The sequence below is a fragment of the Leptonotus elevatus genome, chromosome 17 (genome assembly GCF_054856555.1).
Source record: "Leptonotus elevatus isolate MCC_2025b chromosome 17, RoL_Lele_1.0, whole genome shotgun sequence".
Classification (NCBI taxonomy): Eukaryota; Metazoa; Chordata; class Actinopteri; order Syngnathiformes; family Syngnathidae; genus Leptonotus; species Leptonotus elevatus.
In genome coordinates, this window is record NC_141255.1 from 17,606,435 (window position 1) to 17,631,153 (window position 24,719).

At 42.6% G+C, this 24,719-nt stretch overlaps 1 protein-coding gene and 1 long non-coding RNA gene across 9 annotated transcripts in view; one reads left to right on the plus strand and one right to left on the minus strand.

Moving 5' to 3' along the window:
- The window catches only part of sox5 (SRY-box transcription factor 5), a 95,324-nt gene that overhangs the window by 33,112 nt on the left and 37,493 nt on the right, over positions 1 to 24,719 (minus strand). For 5 of the 8 annotated variants that reach the window (XM_086058481.1, XM_086058484.1, XM_086058483.1 and 2 more), the window contains exons 4-6: positions 10,025 to 10,111; positions 5,121 to 5,293; positions 3,502 to 3,570 (exon numbers count right to left, since the gene is read on the minus strand). In XM_086058481.1, coding sequence (XP_085914607.1) covers positions 3,502 to 3,570; positions 5,121 to 5,293; positions 10,025 to 10,111 — 329 coding nt within the window. The remainder of the gene's footprint in view (positions 1 to 3,501; positions 3,571 to 5,120; positions 5,294 to 10,024; positions 10,112 to 24,719) is intronic. The other 3 variants (XM_086058486.1, XM_086058482.1, XM_086058480.1) reach the window with 2 other exon arrangements.
- Positions 22,845 to 24,719, plus strand: part of LOC147160249 (uncharacterized) — a 4,304-nt gene continuing 2,429 nt past the window's right edge. Inside the window, exon 1 of the long non-coding RNA XR_015090445.1 lies at positions 22,845 to 24,719. This exon is cut by the window's right edge and continues 586 nt beyond it. This is a non-coding gene — a long non-coding RNA (uncharacterized LOC147160249).

Below are 24,719 nucleotides of genomic sequence, written 5' to 3' on the forward strand. Positions count from 1 at the left end.
AGCTCCTTTCATCCCCGCAGCGCTTCCCAGCAAGGCGGCCACCGGGGGGAGCCTCGCAGACAAGTTGCCTAATTAGAACGAGAGAAGACGAGAGGCAACATGCTCACCCTTTCCAACTTAACAAGGAGGCCCCTGGCAGGGGGTGCGGAAAGGAGCATGTGTGTCTCCATGTGCACACATGGTCACGTTTTGACCTGAGAATAATTTGTCTTGTATCGCCCTAGAATGGAAGGATCAGTTTCCCCCCGCCGTTACTTAAGCTTGGGGATCAATCTAGATTGTGTTTAAGATTAGTGGAATGAGGGGACAAGGGTACATTTATGGTTACACGCATGTCGAGTTGGATTTTAAAAACCACGGTTTAGTTAGCCTAAAGGCGTAAATTCACAACTTTATGGGATTAGGTATTAGGTATATAGGTTACGACTGCCCCAAAATAGGAGTTTTGACGTTACGAGATGTCACTTGGCCAAAGATGTGATTCATTAAGTGACAAATATTTGCCTAGGCTCAAAAATACTTGGGAACCATCTAGACCTAAAAATCCCACCTGAACCTCTTTGGCCTTGGAAAACACCACACAGTCCAATAACGGAATTTAGCCTTGCTTCCACTTCAGAACGTTCGGGTATAAGGAGGGGGGTAGGGACTTACACAGGAACCGTCCTCTCAGCCGTCCCGCTTGTGGCTGTGTCTCCACTGCAGAGTACGGCCCATTTTGCGACGTCATGAGTTTCGATTCACACGTACTCGCCGTGCGATGGTTTCATCCAATCAGCGCCAGAGCCCGATCAGGAGTTTATCTGGCCGACGGAGTACCTTCCCTCGAGTCAAACCTCCGCTCGTCCCCGTAAATTCCTGTAAATGTGGCCCGGTTGGGAAGGCTCCTGCAGTGGTGACGCGCACATACAGGGCTGGCCCCGTAAATTTACCCCTAAGTTCCAGCGGTGGAAACGGGCCTATTGTACCTAGAGGGGCTGCAATTGACCTCGGCTTTACTCTTATTTCCGACGGTGTTTGTCTAATGGCTAATTAGCAATGCTAATTCCAGGTAAGACTCAATTAGTCAAAACAGTTCATCGCTGACTTCTGGATACTAATGGGCACTTATACAATGAGCACGTGCGTTGAGTTGCAAAGTAAGCGGTGCGGTTGGATCCTGTTCAATGGCCTACATAGTTGTCACGCATGTAGTATGTTCGATTGTAAAAAAAATTGACAGAAAAAAGTAAACTGCAAGCGAGGACAATAAATAATTTGTCCTCCTTTCACTAAGATGTGTGCCACTCTCCTCTCTTTTTCATGAGCTTGATCATTCGTTTCATTTCATCACCTCGTCCAAGTGGACGCTTGAAAGCATTCTTCACGGGCCTTTGGGGGTTTAGGGCCTAACAAAGCCAACTCACACACACATGCGCACTACAAACAGAGAGAGACACAAGAAGGGACAGCTGAACTCGGCCTCGTTAGGGGGAAATGCAATCACAAGGGGCTTATCATACAGACACAAAACACGCACACACACCCCAACATAGTGAACCTGGTGCCCTTGCTCTGGCAGGCCATTGTATTGTGGGATTGCGCCCACAATCTCTTCATGAATGATTAAGCAGCACATTTTCTCTACCAACTCTTTGATGCCCAGCGCCCGTTTGATCATCGCGCATCATTTTTTAGATACGTACAATTCACGCCATCGCGGATGCCCCTACAGCTGCCCCCTCCTCCCCCGCACCATGTGAGAAGCTATTGTTGGGTGGGGGGGGGGGGTAGGGGGGGGGGGGTCGGCGGAGAGACGCTTGTTTGGGAAAAGGTTGCAAAGTCATGGGAAAAGAGCGCTTTGTCTCGGCGGGGTCGTGAGGGAGTGAATCATGAGCGGACGTGTTTACAGCTCCACACACACAGCTGCGGCAAATGCACACATACGCGCGCGCGCAATCCGGAGCACACAGACACGTCTTCACTAACAACGCACTTGCAAGACGCAAAAAAGGGAGGACAATGTAGAATTGAACTCACACAAAGCAAATAAACACAGCTGCTTTACACCAAAAACGCACACACAAACGCTATCACAAGGCCCCTTATCACGCAAACTGTGTATGGCCGACTCACGGGGGAGGCGTTGAGAGGGGTTGCGCATGCATGTGTGTGTGCTCCGTCTTGGACGGGGCGTCTCGGTGATACAAAGCGGGCCTTTCTCAGCTCAAAATTCTGTGTCATCTGCCTTTAGAAAGGCCCGGCCTATTAGTTCCGAGCCACCTGGGCCAACATAGAGGATCCACTGTCGCACCCAAAAAGGACAATACTTCCATTTTTCAAGCCCGTTTAGCTCAGTCCAGCCTGGATTTGTGCAACACTGCTGCATCTGGCCCGCCGCATACCAAGAGAGCAACGTGGATGAAACCAGGTGAAAATGTCGCATGGGTTCATGAGGACATTAGCGACGAGTTTTGCTATAATTGAATCACTTGGTTGATATGACGGCCAATCAAAATACCATAAAGTATCATGTTTATACATTTTTGATTTACTTCCCATCAAGTCTCATCTATACCTGTGGCTAAAAAAGTAAAGCGTGGAGAGCTTCTGTCAACAAAATGCAGTCAATAAATAGGTCGATCATTGCTAACAGCCTCAGTTTGTTTATCGCCTGTTTGCTTTTTTTGTATGATTACAACAAAGCTACAATCCTGTCTGTTTCCTGACAATGGTGAAATATTGTTTGTTAAAAAAAAGTAAAAAACAGTTTAGTACATTGTTGCTTCCCAATGAGAACATCATGGGTCACAGTTTTTCTATTGCAGCGCCTTGGTGTATGAGGGTCAATCACTGACATATAGTGGTAGGAAGAACATTTACGTGGACTTCCACTAGGTAGCAGAGGTTCCAGTTAACCTGTTGCCATTCATACTATACAATAAATGCTATGTGTAGAACTACACAAATTTTACACTGAGTAATTTTGGAGCAATCTGATACTTTTTGCGACATTTCTGTTTGGTGGCATGATTTATGTTTCTTCTCTGTAAAACACATGCCTTGGCAGGTTAATAATTACTGCTCACGTATTCCCTCTAGGTAATACAGTTGATCTGGCTTTTCTTTCCTCCATTCTTCCCCTACACAAAGACGTTTACTTTGTCACAAATAGCCTGACATAATACCGACATGACATTTCATCTCCTTGGCATGTGGCTGTTTATTACGAGAAGAAAAGAGGCATTGTGTGAAGAAAAAGCAACAAGTGGTGATGATCTCTTGCCACCCTTTTAGTACCACGACTCATCAGTTACCCGCAAAAAGGTTCACTTGCAGACTGCAAATGCTGAATCGCCCTTCCAATTTGGCTGGAAACTACAAAATGCGCTTTCAAGTACATGCACACACTTGTGCTGACAGGCACGTTATGAAACGTACATAAACCACCATCTACAAGCACACGCACGCAAACACACTCAGAAAGCATCAACGCACGGCACACGCTCAAAGCGACCTCACCTGGATTTGCTGCTGCAGGAGGTTGATTTTGTGCTGCTGCTGCAGGAGCTGCTGCTGTTGCCGGGCAATCTGAGGACAAAAACGGCACATTATTCGAATATAGAGAATATAGACTACACTATCCGTGTGCGTTTACGGGGTGCGAGCAGTGCGACACGTGCGCAGATCTGGGGGGAGGCAATGAAATATTTAGAACGGATCTCATCTGGTTTCAACTCGCAGCTAAAGGGTCAGCCCTGTTGCATCGACATACTTAGGGACCATCTGCCATAATTGTAACGGCAGTAACATCTCAATTTACAGCAAAACATTGTAGCTAGTTGTTTGTATATTAATTTTTGGTCGTATTTCAGGGTCATCCTTCCTTGCATGTTGTCAATAACCCTTTCAGAACTACTACCTACTTAAGTGACAGGAATATCATTTATTTTACTGGCCATAGAAAGTTAAAAGCTGAAATGATAGTTCACACACACTACATTCTCACACAACCGGCGTCGGTCGCCACGTATGCCTGCGAGTCATTGTTTTGGTCACATGTGACTTTTGTTCCCGCTGTGAATGCATTGCGTCTAGTTTACCGTGCGAAGCCAGCTTCCCGGCAGCTCAAAGCGCAACAAACAAGGGGAAACCCGTCTTTCCATGCAAATACCTGGCAGAGTCTCGCCTGGCAGCGTGTTTGTCTCACTTGCAGCCGCTCCAGCACGAAGTACCCTAAGCTCACTCATGCACCCTGTTTCTGTTTTGGTTGCCAGCTTTGCATGTCTGTGGTTGTAAGTGCGGAGAATCATTTGTGAACTTATCTAGTCTGGGATTTTTATAGAGAAACGCTGAAAAATGTTGCATTTTTTTATTTTTTTCTGTAGCCAGCATAGTGATGGAAGATTCCAGATTGGAGTGGAGCTACTAGTTGACAAGCTGGTAACTACTAGTGACCAACATGAATTACAATAAGTTGTTAGGGCATAAGATATTTTGTTTGGATGACCAAAACTACCAAAATAAAAAATGAATAAATAAATAAATGAATAAATAAATAAATACATTTGTGAATAAAAGTGAAAATAAAAATGTATATATATATATATATATATATATATATATATATATATATATATATATATATATATATATATATATATACATATACATATAAAATGACAGGCAGTTTGCAATAGTCCCCCTCATAGTTTTTATTTCCATTTCTATTTTTTATTTCCATTTTTTTTAATTGTTTTTTTTTTTTTAATTTTTAATTTTTTTTAAATGTTGCCAGTTTTGGTCCTCTATAATTTTCTGGTCGTCAAACTGCATCCTCGCTGTTTGTGTGTGTTTAATCTGTGTGTACTGGTGCTTTGCTGAGAATCTCCAACTTTCCCTCCATGATTAGTGGCCCTGGTCCCCGACTTGACCCACCAATCGGTGGCAAGCAAAAGGGCCTGATCATCAATGAGATCCCACTAATTTCACTGGCTGCACTGATTATCACCGCTGCGTTGAAAAGGGACCTTTAGAGCTGGCTGGCTCCATGTACAGTACCGCTTATTCATTTGCAGACAGCCAGGAAAATGGGGGCGATAACGGTGTTTCCCAGCTATTGTTGTAAAATGATTGTGTACCTGGTCCTGCTGCTGCTTGGCCAGCTCCATCTGCTGCCTCTGTTTCTCCATCTGCGAGGCGGCCAGCTTCTTTTGCTCCTCGTGGGCCGCCAGGAGCTGCTCCCTCAGGCTGCTCAGCTGGCCAATCATGCCCATCAGTTGCCGCTCTTTTTCCGCCAGGCTGTCCGGGGTACCTGTGTACAAGGGGGTTGATTGTAATCCTTGGAAGTAACTCAAGGCTTGAACTTGAAGGAAGGATGCACATTTTTGTTTTCTCTCTGTCAACAAAAAAAAAGGGTTTAGTTTGTGGAGAATAGAAATACGACGCATGGATGTATTCTATCCGGAGGCCAGAGAGGATTGCGGGAGTCGGGTCAGAAAGGGCAAGGAACAACAAAGTAATGTAAAGCTATCTGTGGCTTGTTGGTCCGTCTAATATACGACCGCTTAGGGGCTCGGGTCCCTTCCACGGAAGGTGTGTTGTAAAACCACATGTTGACTCTTCTTTTTTGTTCTGTGATTACTGCAGAGCACATACACCAATGTTTTTATTGCTTCATTTACTTAAAGTGGAAAAATGTGTCAACAGGTTAAACAAACTAGAAATTAGCTCCAGTCTAACAACAACAAAAATGATGGTTTGAACATTTTTGACAAAGAACGGTAGGTAGCTCTTGAGACTTGTGCGTATGTGAGAGAGAGAGAGAAAGAAAGAAAGTGTGTCTGGTCTGTGTTTACCCTGCAGTCAACCCGCCTTCTGCTCACATTTAGCATGGCCTGACCTTTAACCCCTCAGATCCTGACATACCATCTCCATTACAGACACACAGACACACAATGACACACATACACAACTATGTTTCCAAACACAGCCTCGCACGAGGCCTAAATCATTCGACAGGATGTAGTTAAGGAGAAACTCAATCAGTGGCGGCTCCTCCACTTTAAACTTTACTATAGACACACTACGCATGTGTGTGTGTGACCACTACAATCACCCATTGTTCCTCAGCTGCTACCTTAAAGAAGTCCGCATTCCTGCACCAGTCAAACCAGATGACGGCCAGAGAAAAGGGGGAGAAAGGGGACGAGCTCACAGGGGGGTGAAAAGAAGACAGAGGAATTGAGGTGAAGACAATGTGCTACACGGAGCCTGACCCGGCCTTTGACCACTACAGGAAGGTGAGAGTCGTCCATTTGTCCTCCCGGCTGGTAGTCACACCAACCCCCCCAATCCAGCCATCCAGCCATCCAGCTACCTCTCCTTCCCTCACTCCATCACTCTGCCGACAATGAACAATAAAGGCAACTGTCGGGAGCGCTGGCTGCTGGAAAAATAAACAGGCCGCTGTCCTAACACACAGACCCACCTTTGTAAAGCCAGAAAGAGAGAAACGTGTGTGTGTGTGTCGCCCAAGCTGACCAAGACAAGAAAGGGTCCAGTGTTAAAAAACATTGGCCTGTTCAAGTAGGGGGGTGGGGGGTGGGGGTGGGGGGTAAAGTGAGAGGGGATAACTTAAAGGGTAGAAGGGGGGGTTGGGTTGTAAAGGTGAAATGATGGATCAAAGGAGGCTTTCTTGTCTCGGGGGGTCAAATACACACACACACACACACACACACACACACACACACACACACACACACACACACACACACACACACACACACACACACACACACACACACACACACACACACACACACTTCCATGCACAAATGCAAACACGCTTAAATCGAGTGCGCACAAACAGTGCGGATGTGGGTGCCGAGGTGTAAGAGCATTCCTTTTTTAAAAGGGTGTGAAGATGAAGCTGCTTTTCTTTCTTCCCCTCATCAGATGCGAAGCTTTAATCAGTAAACCCGAGCAGACGGAGAGACAAAGACCCCCCCCCCCCTTTCCTCGAACTTCTACGACAACCTCCTCCTCACATCAACCTTGTTTCTTCAGCTGCTGAGAGGAAGAATCGATCAATGGATTCTCCGTTCTTATTACAGCCCGAGTCGGCCTCAAACTCTCAAGATAATTAAGCAATTTGCAACAATGCCATGCTTGTCGCTCCGTTTCGCGGGCTAATTAATGGCCGAGCACCCCGTCCCACCCACGAAGAAGGAGAGGGGCCAAGACGGAAGCAGAAAGGTCCACAAAGTCTGGAAGATTATTAGCGAGTATATTCACGTGAAGGAAGCAAGCCGGTTAGTGTAAATAAGTGCATTACGCTGATTAGTTTGATTGAAGTGTTTACTCCATGATGGAGTCTAACTTGATTTTACCATTGACGAAGCTTGATACAATTTGCTTGCCTACATGTTGGTTGGGCACAAAAAACTTTCTTAATTTCATCTCATTTTTTTTACTTTTCCAAAAACTGTTTTAACCACCAAGGTATGGCACTCACTAATGAAAAGATTCAAATGCATTGTATTCGCAAAACTAACAAATTGTTCATTTGTTAATTTAACTTATTCTTGTATATAAGGCAATTGAATATATCACAACCATAACAGTGAAGCCCCATTTATTGTGGGGGCTAAGCTACAATAAGTGACAAGAGACCATATCAAATAAAAACAAGAACATATGTTTAAAGTATGCAGTACAGTAGACACTATAAAGCATCGCTAAGTTTTTTTGGGGCCTCCCAAGACTACTCTCCACATCACGTCCATGTTTATTGCGGTCCACAATATGTCACCAACGCACAGAGATACTACTTTAAACAGGCCAACTGACTAATGACATGACTGAAGACACCTGTGATGCTAATTAGAAGACACACCTTGGTTGACATCCCTATGCTATGCCCGATGGAGCTATATATAATATGTCCAGGCCTGTTTCATGAGTTGTTTGTATTTTAATAATTCTTTTGAACCAGAATTCAAACGCAAAGTCAGGTTTTCATTGGTTAATTTTCATAACACTTTTATATATTATAACTTGAAACAGGTTCAAGTTGCTGTTTTTCTCAATATTCAGTTCTTTCCCAGTGTGTTTATCAACATTTTGTCCATGTAAATAAATACAAGTTTTGTTACATAAGTAGGGATGGACCTATAATCAGCCAGGACCAATTATCAGCGCCAATATTGGGCATTTTGACGAGTATCGGTATCTGCCTTTTTTTGTATTTAATTTTTTTTATCTGAAAGCCGATAAAAAGTAAATCTCAAACCATTTTAGTCTCAGGGAACTATTTATTTAAATTTTTAGTTAACTTAATAAGAGATGCTGCTGACAATGGGAACCTTCTGAACTTGAAATGTGAAAGTTTAAGATTTCAGGTAATTCGAAATTATGGAAAACAATATTTACTGTAGAAAACTATAGAGAGGTAAGGTGTTGTTTTAGTTTCCATTTAACTTTTTAGGACATACTGATGACATTAGGAGCTCCTTGAACATTTTGTTAAAAATGTAAAAGGATTTTGTCTAAGATATAAAAAAAAATCTGAAAAATCTGAAAAAGTTCGATAAACATGCTTTAAACCATTACAACATAGTCAAGATTGGCATTTGTATTTATTTATTTTTAAATTACCCTAACCCTAACCCTAAACCCTAAACCCTAACCCTAACCCTAACCCTAAACCCTAACCCTATATCTGCCAATATATTTTCCCCCCTTTTTACTAAAAATGAATACAGTATCGACTCCAAATATCTGTTATTGGCCTCATTGCCTACTAATAATTGGCATCGGTATCAGCCATGAAAAAAACATATCGGTCTATTTCAAGTTATAACTATTCATAAAGTGCAATTTGGGTCTTCCATCAAAAGTGATGCTTCTTCAATGCAAGCGCAGTCAAAGGAGACATAGACAAATTCACTCGTATGTACTCGTGATTTTGCCCACAGCTGTTGGTGTGCGGGCGCAAGGCAAGACGCCCCCAACTCGGAAATGTCAGCTCAGTGGGGAGCTAGGGGAAAAAAAGAGGGAGGTTTGATCAATGAAGCACACCCCGACGATGGCGCTCTGCGAGGCTCTTTGATTACATATCTCGCTTCCTAATGAAGCGCCGACGCCGGCAAACGTTTCTCTTTTTATATTTGTCTTTGGCTCCTGCATATTATATTGTCACCTTCCCACCTTTTGGTCTACTCAGCCTGGTGCTCTCATGGTTGATCAAGAAAGTTGGATAGGTTCAAAATGTCTTTTTAATACAAATGGGCCTTATTCAAATATGTCCACATTTGTTCCGGACTCCCAACATTTTGTGTCTAGTTTTTATAACTTCGCACAGAAACACATATCCATATAGGAGCAATGGGGCAGTGATTCATGCCCTTATAAAGGCAAGGGAGTGAGGTGCATGTCCTTATGTGGGTATGAGAGAATGTGTCATGCCCTTATAAGGGCAAAGAGGTGTTTAAAGGCCTTGAATAAGCAAGAATGGGTGATCATTATCATATTTAATCATATTATATGAATTATTTTTATATCCTTATATGGGCATAGGCTTCATATAGCAATTGATCGGTCTTGACCTTCAGAATAGGTGTCTTGTCCTTATATGGTCACAGGAAAAGTATGCATCTCTTGACATTTGATTGACACAGGAACTATTTCTATGACCATAATATGGGTGCAAAGATGAGCACGAAGGCAACAGGAAGATTGTCCTAATAAGGTCATGGGAAGAAATGTGTTTAATGTCTTTCAGGTTGTTCACACTAATTGCAATTATTTGGGATGCAAAAGGATTTATAAAACAGGCCTTCATTCAAAAAGGTTTCTGGAAAATTTGAGGACAAACTCATAAAAAAAATATTGTTGCACTCAGTTAAAGTGAAAGAAAAAAGGACTATTTGTTGCTTGTTCCGCCATTTGTATGTTCTCAAAAGTCCTTATGGCTTATGTGAGTAATGAGTCCGTTTTTCATAACTGATGTTGGGTGTGAATGAAGTCGTGAGATGTCACGTACCTTTAATTTTGCCAATGTGCCCTGAGCCCATGGCCAAAAGTTTGTCCTTCCAGTCCTTTGACAAGAGCCTCTCAATGCTGGGAGCTTCTGTTCACAGCGACCAAGGACACAGGGGAGAGAGGGAGAGGGAGATTTAGTTGGCTGGCCAATATGACAATAAAGCACCTTTAAAGTCCATTTACTGTAATAAAGGCTGCAGCGGCTCAGCCTAATGGTCGCATCAGCAGGAGCAGACTGAGCGAGAGCCAGAGAGAAAGGACAGGAGAGGGACGCTGATAATCGAGCGAGAGGAAATCCGAGGAACAAAAACAAGTACGCGAGAGGGGGGAAATAAGGGAAAAGAGCGGAGCGAGCCGGCGCAAGACAAAGCGAGAGACAAGTGGAGCGCGCAGGGAGAGGAAGTGCGAGAGGCTTTTTGCCTCTCACCTGCTGCTAGAGAATCATTAGCCCTGTGGGCCCTGAGACAAAGAGGCCCTTAATGCACCCGCCACAATGGACACATTATCAGCCGGCGCTTTGTTTCTCTCGCTTACGTGAGCGCCTCCACACGCACGCACGCTAGCACGCGCTAAAACGATCCCACGCCGACATGGATGTTTACTGAAAAAGATTGCATCCCAAATTCAAAGCTCAGGTCTTGTGGAAGGAGATATTAAGGAGATAAATCAATGTCCAGCACTGGTTGAATGCAAACATTTCCCCCCAAAAGTTTGAGCTCTCCGAAGTGAAGTACTCACTGTACACACATATTAGAGTTGTGCTGCGTTGCATCATGAATATAGTGAGCGCTGGGACAAAGGAGAAGTGCTGCAAATGTCATTTATCGGGAGCCATCTGCACTTGGGATGCAAGGTCTTAGCACCGAGGGAGGTTTTCAACACTGCAGGGTGTGGGGAGGGAGAGAGGGAGATTAACCCTGTCAGACAACGCAAACGCACGCAAGCACACAGACACACACACACACACACACACACACATAGATGCACTGGAGCGTGTCCTACATACTGTAGCAAGCTCTCCAGAGGCCTGAATCAGCTCCTTCCCCGCGACTTAGTTGAGCGTTAGCGCACAACGGACCCGCTTTTCACAGACGGTGAAAGGATCAATTGGGAACTTCCTGCCACTGACTCACTCTTTTTTTTTTTTTACCCGCTTCATCCCTGGCTCTCGTCTGTCCTTGACTTTTCACGATTGAGCCACAGCAAACTGATTCTTCAGAGCGATACATGCGATACATGAGAGGGAAAAGGAGTGCCTTGCCGTGTTTCCCTCCCTCTCTGACAGCTGTCTCAGCATCACCCCAACAGGTGCTATTAGCCCCAGTGCTCCCTGTTCGGCCCCCCACTCCCTCCCTCAACAATGACAGAGGCTTTTAAGCCAGAGAGCTTTGACAAGTGAGAGGGAACAACAAATGGCAGCCCGTTTGCCCCTCGCTCTCTCTCTGCCTCTCTTGTCTCCATCTCTAGTTAGTATTTTTATTTATTAACAGGGCTGCAGCCATTGTCCCAAGTGACAGGCCGGGGACCACTTTAACTATTCATAAAAAGCTCTTTCATTGTGCAGAGGATGGCAAAAAATGGAAAGAAGACAGGAAGAGAAGAGGCGAGGAGGCACGTCGTAGCCTTCACATATGTTGATTGATGATGCGCACTCACACTCGGCACGGAATGACCCCAAGCCGACCCCCTCGATAAACACAATCCAGAAATGGACACACGTGCATTAAGTGTGTGCGCGCACAAGTCCTGAAACTGTGACCTCCTTGTCCACTCTGCTTGCTTGTTTTCATATCTGCTGGATGACCAGTCCATTTACTGCTAACGACGTCGCCAACTAACTTGTTTGTTTGGTTGGTTTATTGAACATATAAACATAGAAAAACATAAATTATTGGGAGTTGCGTGAAAGCAGTGAGCAACCATACTATATTGTTCATTATTACAGTGTGTAATATTTCATTTCATACCCGTAAGTTTTGTTTCATTTCAATTTTTTAATTGTGTTTATAACTTTTCAACATGTTTTTTTTATTAAATGAGCTTGTATCCAGGAACCATATAATGTTTTTTATTGATAAAATGTCATTAGTTTATCAACTTTATTTAATGTGATATTTTTTTTTTTAATGAATTAATTAAATGAATGTGACAGTTGTGTGAAAACGCAGCAAACAGTCACAACCGAAACACTTTCCAGGAACCATAATATAAGAATTATTTGTATGTATGTATTAAATTTTAAATTAGTAATTTTCAATTTTTTTAATTTAAGTGGCATGAAAAAACAAAAACAAATGCAGTTTCCAGATATTTTCAATTCATTTAATTTGATATATTTGCCACTTTATTTCACATTCTATTTAATTTTAGGCTCGAATTGAACTCAACAGTTGCACGAAAACTGAGCAACCGCTGCTGTTTTATATATATATATATATATATATATATATATATATATATATATAAAATAAAAAATTATGAAAAAGTTACATTTGCTCGACATGAATACATTGGAGGCAAACTATATATATATATATATTAAGGCTCTTTAATGCGTTAATCTAGATTAATTAATTACACACAAATTAGTGCATTAAAAAAATAACACAATTGATCGCGAGTGGCAAGTCAATGCACAATTTGGCACATCGGGGTACCCGTAAGCGGCAGAGGCGCGCCACTACAGGGTAGCACTACTAGCCACTACGAGCATTGACAACAGCAGACATGGACGCGAGTACAGCACAGCCAGGAGAGCAAGGCAAACTTATTTGGACCTATATCTCCCAGAGACGTTATTTTGAAGGTTCTATTCTTTTCAATGTACATCTTGCGCCACTGGGCTTGCGCCGCTGGGCTTCTGTATTTGCAGCCGCAACTGCCATTCATCACGGAGGTTACAAGCTAGATCACCATGGCGGAACGCAATGTCGTGGAGCGATAGCACCGATATCGTTGGAAAGCTCTCGTCGAGACGAGTTCGGGGATGCCCTTAGGTACCTCGGTAGGACGTACGGTTCGGAAGATACGGCCGCCCAAACACCTCCATGAGACCGATGATTTCAAAGTATAGTAAAGGCTTATAGTAAAAAAATAAATGAAAATGCTGCGAGATGTGATGGAGTCATGACGTTTTTGGCAGTACAAACCTGATAATCTAAATTAATAAACGTCCAACACCCGTCCGCCTCAGAAAAGCAAGAGAAGGATTTTATTAGCTACTTAAAGCAGCGAGTAATAACTATATTAGGTTTAAAATGACGGGTCGGGGAAATCTAGTTGTCTTAAAATTTTGGTAGTGATAGTGGTTAAATGCAAGTTTATTTATAAAAAGAACAAAGCCGGGACTATCAACAAGAACGCAGTGATTTGTACCTTTTGTAAAAAAAGAAAAAAGCAGCTCCATCCTATCCTGACTTATTTAAGACTCTGAATGTAAACAAGCTTGTTTGAGCAACTGGCTCAAGCCAGTTGTCTGTTGTCAGATCCTGTAACCTAGCTTGGGGTGGGATTTTGATTTGAGGAGTTGATACTGTAGCCCCAGTTCATCTTTTCGATTTGAGTTGTTATGACCCAGATATTGTAGCTTTAGATTTTTGTTAACCTCTCCTTCTAACCTCTTACTTTTCCTGATTACTAGTTTGTTAGTTTAACCATCTAGTTAAACCACCACAGCTATTCATTATCAGTTCATCTCATGCCATCCATACACCGACAACAGCTCGTGAAAATTTAGATTAGATTAAGTTTGTTCCAATTTTTTTTTAACTAAATTGAAGTTTAGATTATATTTTAGAAGAATGTATGGTTAATGGTTAATGTATGGCTAATTTGTTCATTGATGTGCTTAAACATTTGTTTTGAATTTTATTTATGAAGCACTTATGAAGCACCCTTTCTTGGTGTATTCAATTGATTAGTCATGCACTACAATTTTGTAATGTCCTGCAATTAAAATTCTTTATTTAGAGACCTTTATCAGATATGAGATTAAAATAGATTAATTAGATTAATTAATTACAAATCCTGTAACTAATTAGATCGAAACCCCACCCATGCAAAAAAAAAAAAAACGCTGCAAGCAAGTGCCTGTTTGAATTAAACACCAAACACGGGAGTGAGTGTCCGCCTTGCTGCTCGTTGGCGTTTGTGAGTACCGGCAGCTTCATTGTGCACACCGGAGAAGAAGAGGGTCTCTTGGTAAACTATGTCAAAAAAGAGAGCGCTGCCGAGTACTGCACTACAGGTGAGCCACTCTTTCTCCTGCAGCGCCTACCTTTTTTTCTTCGATGAAAGCCCCTCGATCACTTCCACTTTTTCACTTGCATTCTGGTGGCCGTGCTAAATACTTTAGCTAATGTTAGCACTATTGCTATCAACAGTTTTAAACAAGTTAACACTTACCACTATCTCCGGGTGGCGACAGACCTGTACAGGACGCCTTGTGTGACTTTGTAGTCCGTTCCCAAAGCCGATTGGCTGGTGCGAGGAAAATGTATTTATTTTTAAACGTTGGTGAATATATGAATGTGCCGATTTTAAGTGTGCCGTACTGTGTCCTGCTCCAAATAGCCTACACTGCACCGCACCACACGCATCTGTGCCCGCCGGTGCAAAGTACTGCACATTGACTATAAAGTGCAATTGCACCGCCAGAAAATGCTCAGTTGCTCACCCCGGGTTTGGTGTTTACCATTCGCCAACATGTCTCTGATGTCTGTGGTGTGGACACATTTCAATTTAAATTGTGGTTTGTTAAAATGCTGTGTAAATAGGCCTAGATATTTTATAATGATAATATAATTTTAATTTATATTAAGTGCAATGATAATAAAATATTGGTATAATTTTTTTTCGGCTTTTCTGTTTTCGGCCAAGCATTTCTCCTTTTCGGCCCAAAAATTTCATTTCGGTGCATCCTCTCTCTCTCTCTCTCTCTCTCTCTCTCTCTCTCTCTCTCTCTCTCTCTCTCTCTCTATATATATATATATATATATATATGTGTGTGTGTGTTTGAGTCTCCCCTTCCCCACCCCATCCGGCTTTTGGATCTCCCAGTGAGCGAGAAAAACGGGTCGCGGTCCAGCTCAGGAACACTGCCATCTCTCGTTTATCTTTCACACTTTCTATTGTTCGCTCACATGTTTTTTTGCCCTGAGTCACCACAAGTGGCCAGCTCGGTTTTTCCTATTATCTCATATTTGTGAAAGGGCGGGAGGGAGTTCACTGATGAGGTGGAGGTGGAATGATGGAGGAGGGGGATGTGGAAAGAGAGAGAGTCTGAGCCTTCGGGTGCACAACAAAGGGGCCTCTGTGCCAGCGCCAGACCCAGCCGGGCTCTGAGGAAGACGGAGGATGAAGGAGGAGGAGGAGGGTCCACAGGAAAAAGGTCCTACTTTGGATCCCCACCCCTCCAAAAAGGGAAGAAAAAAAACAGGCTCCACATTGACTTGGCAGCCAAGATGAGGGTCTGACTCCCCCACCTCCGCCGCTCTCCTCCTCTCGCCACTTCCTTCTTCGTCCTCCCTCACTGCCTTCCCGTGCAGAGCAGGGGTCAACGTTGAATAAGCAATTATACAAGCGGTGGCGGCGTTTGTCTAGGCCCCGCCGGCACCCCTGAACACTGAAGTATTGAGACAACGGCGGCGGGAGCGAATGTGACAAGAGGCAGACAGAGAATGTTTATGTACGATTAGATTACCGCCGAGTTAGGGCGAGACCTAAATCTTTGTGACTGTCATGTTATTAACCGGTTAAGTGTGTTATCTAAACAGAGTTAGACTAAATCGAAGCGAGCGTAACAAGACTGTGATTTTCATCATTTTTATTTTTTTTACTCTAATGCAACACAATCGACTTTTCTGCTAAGACTAAATCTGCACTGATGGGATTTCGGCATTCAAGAAGTTGGCATTTTTAAGTTTTGGGAGTGATAATTTAATGACCTCTAGGTCGGTGAGTGTTTAGGCCAGTTGTACCCCAATGCTCGAAATCCCCTGGAAAAAACCGATTTATTTTACAGCAGTGGCTCTTAACTTGGTTGGAGGGAGTTTCCTTTGCGCATTCCCCATTCTTTATTGAAAAGTAAAATATGATTCCCCCCCCCCCCCCCCAAATTCAGTGAAGAAGGAGAACAGCCTTTTCCTCCAATCTGACTGAGTAATTCAGAAGCGTGTGTCTCTTACATTCCCCATCTCCATGCAGCTTAAGGAAGTCTTGAGGAAGTTGTACTGCATGGACTACAATTAAAATCATGCAGTTAAGATGCTGACTCAGCTCTCGAGAGCACTTTAAAAACGACCCTGCTGCTTTCTTAAGATGGGGCAGCAGATGCAATGCAAAGGCGCCAACATTGAACCCTGTGGAACACCACACGTTCCGTTATACCTGTGAATTCCTTTTGCATATATCAGTCCGACCACTTTCTTTTTTTGCTCAACGTGGTTAGCATTAAGGGATTCTGAAAATAAAGAACTTCCCTGCAGCACAGATAGGCCAAGCAATGTTGCATGATCACTTGCAGCCAATGATGGCCAAGCGGGGCAGATCATCACCAATCATAACCTCCAGCAAACCACTAAGACGGACTCAGCGAGCGAACTCCTTGGGTCCGATCGCACCCAGGTTAATAAGAACCACTGCTTGACAGACTTGTTTTGGATCTTCTTGCATTGTTCTGTCTCAAGCTATAAAATTCCTGACTTCTGCATTATGGATGCGTGTATTGAAAAGATCGCATTCCGACTGAAGCATTTGCTTTGCAGTCTGGCGATCTCCCCTTCCAACATGCTCCCTTATGAAATGATGATGTTGGTATTTTGATGATCAATTCATGTTTGGTTCAGCTTGTCCATGTGTCTGGACACATTTCCATTGATTCCCTCTAATGGCGGTCCAAATCGCTTTGCCAAGACGGAGGGGGTAAGGAGTGAGGGTGGTGGAAAGGAGGGGGAGGTGGTAAGAAAGAGAAAGGGGTGCTGTAATATAACGGTTCAAGAGGGAGAACAGACATATTGCAAAAAGCTTTTTGTCCACCTTTGTGAGGTGAGCAACTCGCAGCACCAATTACTGCCTTGCTTGGGGGTAGGCAGAGCGGCGCTTGGCAACAGTCACCGTGACGGTGGGGCCCCTGTGTAAACAAGAATCCCTCCTTCTTACTTTCCAACTCCCACTGAAGCTGATGGGTACGAGACAGAGGAGTGTCTCATCAAGTTCCCCCCTCCCCCTTGGTCGTCCCGAGTTTTAATCAGAACTTTCGTTATTAATAAAACACCCAGATTGCTTGGCAGGCACGCTAAAACAACGTGTTTGCCTTCAAAACACTGCCGCTCGAGTGAAGTGACGAGGAAAAATGAAGGTCCTGTAATGCCCGCGCATGTGAGCAAGGAGAGCCACAGATGCCATGCACTGCATGTGTATGTGTGTGTGTATACGAGGGTACAAAGTGTCACAGTGGCATCATGAGAGCCTATCCAATAGGAAAAGGGCTGGCAGAGTGATTTCAGAGCGCAAGTCTCCCTCCTGGTGCACCGCTACGCAACAAATATGGGCAAGCTTGCACCAGGATAGTCATGAATTTAATTTTTTTTTAAACTCACATCCAGATGCTCACACAGAAACTCACAACCATGTTACTGACATCACTGACTAAGCCACGCTCCTTTAAAGGCACAAAGCTTCAGTCCAAGGTACAGTCCTTATGCATTTTTTTTACTTCAACCAAGCAGCAAATATGAGACGCTAATGTTAATGTGTTCCTCCAATTAAAATCAAGAAGCTCCGCAACTTGGTTGTTAACATGCACATTTGAAGAGTGGGGCAGGCACTTTAGAAGCATACAAGTACAGTAATGAAACTTTTTCATAATATGTCCGCGTCTTCATTTTCCATATATTGAACATATGAATCCAAACAACAGATGTAGCGAGTCTCTTTGCTTTGCTAATATTAGCTACTCAGTCTCAATAGCTTTAAATGCAGCCTTCTAAGAATAGTTGGCGGTAGCGCGGAAAGTGAAAATTTCAGAGGGTGTCAGTCAACAATTTCATAAATTTTAAATTAATTTATCTGCACACAGAGAATTGTGCCCTTCACTCCACTTGCCTTTGCCTAACAGATGGTGTTGTGGGTGCTTATGTCCAATTTGATTTGAACCAAACCCGCAGCCAATTCTGATACTGGCATGAAATCTCGGAGAGCCCGATACGCGCGCGCACACACACCCCCACACATACGCACGCACACGCACACACTGGCAGTCGGAAATAGCAGCGTCGAGGGCGCGACATTGCGAAAGAACGATGAAGGGCACAAAAAAAAACAACACAAATCTGGAGCGACATTTGAGAAAGTTGCCGGCAAACTTTGCGGCGACAAACATTTTTCCCTTCCTCTTGCATTTTGTATATTTTTTTTCTTTCCTTCTTTTTCTCGAGCCAAGCCGGAGGAAATTAGCGATGCTATCTCCGGCGCCGTGTATTTGCAAAGGAGGGAGAATGTTCCCTTCACACATGCACTTGCAGGCGCATACGCCCCGTTTTCCCAATTACCTCTGCGACCCCCACCATCATGAAACGTCCGGTGATATCATCAACATGTTTGATTCGCCGCTCGACTTATTCGCCTTGGACCCCGAACAGCGGAAGTTTGGAGGCAAAAGACAGAGACCACATACTGGCTGCTAATTGCATGCTTTACAAATACCCTCATTAGTGCTTTGTGTTGCTTAATTACTGACATTTTCAACGTTTTGGGGACACGGAGAAACAATCTATCAAGTAAATGTGGAGAAAAAAAGCAGTGAGAGTGTCATTATGAAAAAAAAGGTACAAAATTACATCGAAGCACGTGAATGTGTGTGATAACGTGCACATAGTTTACAATTCGTCATATTGTGACTTATTAAATTTTTATAACTGGTGTCAAGTTGAGGTGATAATGTAATAGTTGTGGCATTATTTTTAGCAGCTTATGTCCCAGCATTAAAGGGAATGTTAGTTGGTCCGACTACAAAAGTAGGCGATGCAGGGTTGCCGTGGTGCCCGCAGAGATATTTTCTCATCATTTCAAGTTCATTTGTAGCATTGATTATTAACTTGATCTTTAATGGTAACACTGTTACCTAGTGTGGCTTTCAATCCAAGCTTCTTTTTGCTTTTATTTGGATTTCAAATCAAATTCTTGTGAAAATTCAGTCAGAAAATCCTGATTTCTCCACCTGAGGTGGCAATGTAATAGTCTGGACATTCTATTACGACACGCACGTCTCGTCCTGTCAAACACATCTTGTTAAAGTAGGCCGAGGCGTGTGCGTGCGTGCGTGCGTGCGTGTGTGTGTGTGTGTGTGCGTGCGCACACTTTGGCTCAGGCTGCTGTAATGGAAAATGACACTTGCAATCTGTCTTGTGGCAATAACCCCTCTTCAGTGCTCTTGTCTCCGGTCTTGGTGCACACGGACATGGTGCACACACACACGTGCACACGTGCGCGTGCGCTCCACATCCCTGTCACAGTGCAGTGGCCCGCGGGCCGTCCTTGTCACTGCACAGTTTTATTGCATCACTTTACCGTGACAACAAAAGAAGACATTGTGTGTTGGGCCTTGCCACGGACGGACCCACGCATTAGCAAGACAAGAGACCGACGGCATTAACACACACATACGCACACACACGCACACTCATGCATTTTCTCTAGTGAGTCGTGACATTTTTCGTCTGCCTGTCAAAGCGATGGCAGGCAGACAGACAGCACAGCAAGAAGCTCTTGACACAAGCATGTTGCTTTGCATCGGGGCCTTTTTTCACTCACTTATTTTCCTTGATTTAAGATGTTTGGTCTTGGTTAGATTTTACTTTTAGCAGCATCTACTCCAAAATCAGCCTCTCTATTGTAGATTGTCACCTGTTGTGGTCTGGAAGTGACCTGCGATATCTTGTTTTGACATGCGTATGTTTTTTCGTCTCTTCTCTCCCCCTCAACTTGCGAGTGTTTGTTCCATCAAACAAGAATGCCTTGTAAAGCCTTAAAGGAGGTAAGAAAAAAGGCCAGCATTGTCTCGCTGAAAGATAAGGTCGTCGGGCATGTGAGAGACATTAGACCGCCGGCAATAAGAGTCCAAACAGCGCAGGAATGCTCGGCTGACTAGCATGTGTGCGCTCAGAGCTTTTTGCGTCTAATTTCTATGGGAAGATGACATTTTTTTGGGTGGCGGGAACAAGCGCGGATGATGGCAAAGCTGCTTTGAGCTCACTTTGGCCATCTGTGGCAGATGAAAAGGCAGATGGGAACAGAATTGATTCCACCAGTTTGTCAGATTGTCTGCTATATTTTTAACATTGTTTTGCTACCGCCTTTTATTTATTTCTTCTACATTTGAATGCTACTAATTGACTTGTTTACACCCACTCCTCTGTCCCGCCGTTCCCTGACAAGACACCCGTGACTTTCTGAGTGAGCTAATTGCCTTAACAATGTTTAGCTGCACAGATCCCAAAGACTTCATTGGTGTATTATAACCTTGGACCATAACCTTGTTAGTGCAATTGAGCGAGCCAACAAAACACACAAGGAGGGCGTGATTGTTGCACAACTGGAGGGAGAAGGGAGTGGCCAATATGTGCTTTGCTTAGTACAAATAAAATAGTGGGTTTCCATTAGGGCAGAATTCAAGTCGAAATTTTCCAAACTGCTTGCTTGTTTGTTTAAAAAATAATAATACATGGGCAGAGGGGCTAAACAAAAAAAAAATCACAATTATATATATTTTTTTAAGCATTGAATCATATTTCCACTGAATAACCAGAGACATGTGGTGAAGGGAAACACGGGAAAAAAAGATGGCTCAGCATTGACTCTGTGTTGGCTTTGTGGACCGGCCAGCCGCGCGGGTGTGTAAGAGTGTGTCAGATAAACCGACGTGACCTCCCAAACAAGTTGTCCAGTGTGCGAGTGAGCGCGGCTCCTTGAAACCTTATCACAAGACTGTCCAGTGTGAGGCTTGCACACAAGTAGGAGGACTCATTCTGGGAGAGGAGGTCGGCGGGGGAGTTCCAAAGTCTCTTGTGATGCTCTCACAAGAATTTCTTCTGAAAATGTAGAAAAAGTTATGTGGGAATGACGCGAAAAAAGTTAAGCACGAATTTCACATCTCCACAAGATACTCCACAAACATGCAATACTTAAAAAAAAAATATATATATATATTAATATACAAGTTTATATTCGTATGATGATAATTATGATCTTTATTTTGAATAAATTTTTAGTTTTTATTTTAAAATGTGTATTTATTTATTCGAAACTGTATTTTATTTTGCATGGCAAATTGTCATTTAAAAAAATATTTATTATTTTGTTTGTATTTAGTTATGTGAAGCTGCAATGTTATTTTGTATGAACACATATTTATTTAAACATGTCAATTTAGTTTTTCAAATTTTTGCGTTGTATAGTATGCTTTTTTTTTATTACAAAAATATTTACCATGAACAAACCATTTATTGATTCATTGATTACAAAAGATGTCTTTATGTAAACTGAACTTTTTGTACAAACTGCTTTAAAACTCATGTCCTTGTATGACACACAAAAGACGCTTGTGAACTCGCAAAACGTCAGCAACTGCTGATGATTTATACTTCATCACATTTCTACGCATACATTACTTCAAGCAGGATTCGGGTTCTAAAATTAATAGACTTTCAAGCGGGGAAAAAACAAGTAAAAAGAAGGCTTATTGTGTGTGCGTGTGTGCAACGAGGTCCCGCGCCAAAGAAAACGGTGACAAATGCGGACAAGCAATGGCGGCAGGTTGAAAAGGGAGGCACTGGAGAGTGAAAGGAAGGTCAAGGTGGAGGTAAGCTTGCTGGTTGGGCTGAGTCAAAACCATCTAGTGAATCGGGCTGAATGTTTTTGAGCAATTGTGATAAAGATTTAATATGCAATTATTTTTTCAAAGTCCTCTTTCCCATGTATTTTTTTCAACAAGCAATACATTTTGATAATTTTTTGTTTATAAATGTTTTGAAAAAAGGTGTTCAGATTTCCTGGTCTGAAGTCAGAAAAGTCTAACTTCCTCAAATGCAGCATCAGTTCTTTCTGCTTACTTTATGTCCTTGTCAGTTGTCATTGCTTCAGTTTCTGTCATGAGTTTTGGTCATCTTCTGTTGGACTTTTTGGTTCATCCCAGTCCCTCGTTTTCCTTTTGTTCTTTTGAAATTCAATCATTTTGAGATTACTCCTGCTCCCCGCTCTTGCCTCCAGGACCACACAAATTCTTCAATTTGTGACAAATAAATCATTCATTCATATGGAGGACAGTTTATCGACTTCAATTAGACTTGTTAACTGACTAAACACTTTAACTGGCAGTCACTACAAATTCTACCAAACAAGTATGGTCATCAGTCAGATTACAAGAACAATACAATTTGTGGCTGTATTATTTCAACTTTTCATGTGTCATAAAACAATATGTAAGCATGTAGACTGCACTTCTTAAGAACCAAATAATTTTTCCAAATTGCAGCCTTTGGGATTTGAAAATTGTCATCTACTACTTTGCGAAGTTGATTTGAATTTGATTAATTGCTACCAATGAAACATGTGGACCTCTACTGTGCATTCATGATCAGCGAGGTATCATGTCACTCGGTGACTGCCGTGTTTTGGAAAGGCAACACAAAAACCCACCTGGGTTACAAGCCACACTGGCATACAGCAGCTGATTTGCTCCGTTGGTGTAACAATGAGCCAAGAGGACGTGTGTGTGTGTGTGTGTGTGTGTGTGTGTGTGTGTGTGTGTGTGTGTGTTTGCCTTTGTGTATTATGAGGACATGTCACCTGAATACACGCAACACTGCGAGGACATTTTGAATTATGAGGACACAGCCCATGTCCTCATAATTCATTCAATGCAGAAGTGCTTCTAGGGCTGTAGAAGGCTTAAATCCAAAGTTTTAGCCAATGTCCTTGTAAACCATAATTACATGAATTTGTGTATTTTTGTGTATTTGATGACGCCCCCTGTAGGAAGGTCCTCGTAATGCACCACTTCATGAATTATTCACACCAGTGTATATTTCACAGCATTTGATTGGCTGACCGTCACCTGTCCCCACAATTACGCACATGTCCCCATAATTCCGTTTTTTCTCAAAATGCTGTGTATTGTGAATGTTTGTCTGTAGACGCAGAGCCTTTTTTTTTTTTGCAGCCACCAATTCCTAAGTAGATAAATTAAATAATGAAATACACTATGACATTTAATTATATATTTCAGCATTTAATTCTTGCAGTGGTTGTTTATTTGAAAATATACAATGGTTAACAGCTGTTTATCACATCACTTTGAACAGCTGGAGGCAGAGACAGAGAAACTGTCAGTGCCGTATATTGATTCATCATTTAACATCCCACCCTGCCTTTACAATGTAACATCTTTCTGTACACCAGTGGCCAAATGTTTTGAGAATGACATTGATTTTCTAAAAATCTCCAGTGCTGACTTATTATTATTGTTTTTTTATGATGGCAATTTGCATGTACTCCAGAATGTTATAGTGATTAGATGAATTGCAAAGTCCCTATTTGCCATGAAAATTAAAGTAATTTCCTTTAGTGACCTTACAAACTTTAAGTGAAGAAGGCTTCAGGGCACCCAAGAAAATCCAGCAAATGCCAGGACTATCTCCCAAAGTTGATTCAGCTGCGGGATAAGGACATCACCACCAGTGTAGAGCTTGCTCAGGAATGGCAGTAAGCAGGTATGAGTGCATCTACACCCATGGTGAGGGAGTAAGACTTTTGGAGGATGGCCTGGTGTGACCAGTGAAAAGGGGATTCCATAAATACAGACCAAAATAAGAAAAAGAGAGTTATTTTCTCTGATTAACCCCCTTTCCAAATGTTTGGGGCATCCGGAAAAATGCTTGTCTGGAGAAGAAAAGGTGAGCGCTACCATCAGTCCTGCTTCATGCCAAAAGGAAAGCATCATGTGACCATTCATTTGCAGGGTTGCTTCTCAGCCAAGGAATTGGGCTCGCTCACAATTTTGCCAAAAAACACATGCATCCATTACTAAAGTATAGTACTAAAACATCCTCGGACAGCAACTGTATGACAGCAGCAAGGTTATTTTATTTACTAAAGCAAAAAAACATTTTCGTTAATGAAAAAAAAAAACTTTTTAAAAAACTGAAACTGAAATCACATTTTATGATTACAAAATGATCTATAATTCTAGCAATAATATCCTTTGTTTTCGTCTGTGGTAATTCATTTAATATATGAGCCTTTGGGGTTCATTTTAAATGTGATCTATTTTTTTTTATTGACACTGTAAATCATAGAACAATAGCCACTCTTATCAACAAAGTTCATAATCCAACGACTGAACCAATTTGTTGATTTGAACGGGATTTATTATATTGCCCTGAGTACGGAAGTGACGTCATCTAGCAGCCCCGATAGAGAACCGCCCCCGGCTCTATTTACTTCACGAGATGTGATGGCGTGTAGCTGTGCTAATGAGGTAGGTTTGAAGCTCGAATTTTTCCTGTTGTTGTTGGTCGCTTGTGTACATTGCTCCCTCTTTCGCGAAAATGATTTATAATGCAAGTCCAGTGTAAGTGCAGCTAAGCTTACGTTAGCATACCTAACCATCTGTTGATTATGATGGATGCAGCTAATTATTT